General features: G+C 46.4%; 1 protein-coding gene across 1 annotated transcript in view; it reads left to right on the top strand.

Moving 5' to 3' along the window:
• LOC306819133 (ATP-binding cassette sub-family B member 6-like) overlaps nucleotides 1-2,497 on the top strand; it is a gene marked incomplete at both ends in the record, with an annotated part of 8,501 nt that extends 6,004 nt beyond the window's left edge. Inside the window, 5 exons of the mRNA XM_079372896.1 lie at nucleotides 117-238; nucleotides 1,018-1,127; nucleotides 1,323-1,388; nucleotides 1,473-1,598; nucleotides 2,462-2,497. Coding sequence (XP_079229022.1) covers nucleotides 117-238; nucleotides 1,018-1,127; nucleotides 1,323-1,388; nucleotides 1,473-1,598; nucleotides 2,462-2,497 — 460 coding nt within the window. The remainder of the gene's footprint in view (nucleotides 1-116; nucleotides 239-1,017; nucleotides 1,128-1,322; nucleotides 1,389-1,472; nucleotides 1,599-2,461) is intronic.
• Between the last annotated feature and the right edge of the window lie 3 nt (nucleotides 2,498-2,500).

Raw genomic sequence — 2,500 nt, 5'->3', positions numbered from 1 at the left:
GGGAGGAGCCATGATTGAAAAAGAACACACTTATAGGGGAGAAGAAAAAGTCGACATTATGTGTGTGTGTGTGTGTGTGTGTGTGTGTGTGTGTGTGTGTGTGTGTGTGTGTGTAGCTACATCCTGTTCAGCATCCTTCCCACCATCTGTGACATCATCATCGCCATCATCTACTTCGTCTCCTACTTCAACATCTGGTTTGGACTCATCGTTTTCACCTGCATGCTCCTCTACCTCAGTGAGTCAATGTGTGTGTTTTCTTTAAAGGCGGAGTCAGTAGAAATGTCTGGCCCCTCCCCCTCTCTCGCTCCCTGCAGGACGTACTGATTGTAGCTACACTGTAAGCTAACACACGCCAGCACAAGCTAACCACCGGTGTTTGGATAAGAATGACAGATAAACATCTAAATGATTCGTCTGGAGTCGTTACAAGTATTTCCCTTCATGACATCACAAAGGGCAGTAGCCCCTCCCCCAAGTGGGTGACACTCCCACAGCTAGGTGTTTGTTCTGCCCTCTGAGTCTGCCTTCTCACCGTAAACAATAGGACATGGAGCCAGAAAGCAGCGAGTACACCCGAGCCCTTCCAGAGAGGGGGCGTGGTCAGACACAGCTCATTTACATATTTAAAGCTGCAGACACAGAAACAGCCTGTTCTGAGCAGGGCTGAAATAGAGGGGTTTATAGACATGATCAAATACAGGATCAGAGTGGATTTACAACAACACACTTCACACACATGATGAAGAGGAGCGAGGACACTGATTTCACTTGAAGAGGAGGAGGAGGTCATGTGACCTTTAAGAAAAATCCCCAGTGCTGAGATCATCTCTCTTTGCACTCAAGAGAAGAAACTGTAAAAGTGTAAGTTTGAGTCATAGATTAGCTGCAACGCTGCTGTTTATGTGTTGATCCCTGGACTCTAGACAACAGGATATGATTGGTTTGGGGCTCATGATGATTTTACTTAGTGATCGATTAGCAACATCCTCGTTGATGCTAACTGTCTGTCTGCAGCCTGCACCGTCCTGATCACAGAGTGGAGGACCAAATACAGGAGAGAGATGAACGAGCAAGACAACCAGGCCAAGTCTCGAGCTGTGGACTCTTTGCTCAACTTTGAGACGGTACTCCACGTGTCCTGCTAGTTTTACTGCTTGTTTATTTAAAAGTAACTGCCCATCTCTGTTTATGAAGAGTTTAAGTGATTTCAGGGAGTTACCACATACGGCTCACAGGTGGAGTTTGTCTGGGATGTTTGTGATCTTCCCGATGTTTCACAGATTTCTAGCATGGTTTCTGTGTTAAATGTATTTCCACAGGTCAAATACTACGGAGCAGAGGATTATGAAGTCCGCTGCTTTGAGGAGGCCATTCTGAAATATCAGGTAAGCTTGTGTTTTTGTGTCGACCTAAGAGAGGAGAGGATGGTTCCTATGCTTTTGTTTGATGTGCTGTTGATGTTTGTGCAGTTTTGTGAGTGGAAGAGCTCGGCCTCTCTGGCTCTGCTGAATCAAACACAGAACGTCATCATCGGATCAGGACTGCTCGCCGGATCTCTGCTCTGTGCTCACCTGGTCTCTGAGGGGCAGTTCCAGGTATGACTGGAGACTCAAACATCAGAAGGAAATACACAGTCATGTCTACAGGTGTAATTTAAAGCTCCAATCAGTGAGATGATCAAGTGAGCTTCCTCTCTGATCAGTCAGACAGGTTCGAGGTCTAGAACAAAGTTTACAGACCCATGCAGAGCTGGCTAAACACTGAAGCTACAGTGTCCACCACATGCAGAGCTGGCTAAACACTGAAGCTACAGTGTCCACCACATGCAGAGCTGGCTAAATACTGAAGCTACAGTGTCTCTACATGCCGAGCTGGCTAAACACTGAAGCTACAGTGTCCACCACATGCAGAGCTGGCTAAACACTGAAGCTACAGTGTCCACCACATACAGAGCTGGCTAAACACTGAAGCTACAGTGTCCACCACATACAGAGCTGGCTAAACACTGAAGCTACAGTGTCCACCACATGCCGAGCTGGCTAAACACTGAAGCTACAGTGTCCACCACATACAGAGCTGGCTAAACACTGAAGCTACAGTGTCCACCACATACAGAGCTGGCCTAAACACTGAAGCTACAGTGTCCACCACATACAGAGCTGGCTAAACACTGAAGCTACAGTGTCCATCACATGCAGAGCTGCCTAAACACTGAAGCTACAGTGTCCACCACATGCAGAGCTGTGTGAGAGGAGGGGGGAGACAGCTCTCTGTGATGATTAGAGTTTAGACTGCAGTACTCATTTTAAACACCAGGGGGCAGAGTTACATACTGCTCCTTTAACTGAGTACGTTTCTTGATGTACTGCACTCACATACACTTTGATGTTCTTACTGAAATCTTTCCTTTTTATTCAGGATGAACTATATTAGTAAAAACTTGTTTTGACTTTTACAGGTGGGAGACTATGTTCTGTTTGGCACCTACATCATCCAG

Source organism: Symphodus melops, assembly GCF_947650265.1.
Source record: "Symphodus melops genome assembly, contig: scaffold_255, whole genome shotgun sequence".
Lineage (NCBI taxonomy): Eukaryota > Metazoa > Chordata > Actinopteri > Labriformes > Labridae > Symphodus > Symphodus melops.
The sequence above is the reverse complement of the archived record's forward strand: the minus strand, read 5'-3'. Positions and strand labels throughout refer to the sequence as shown.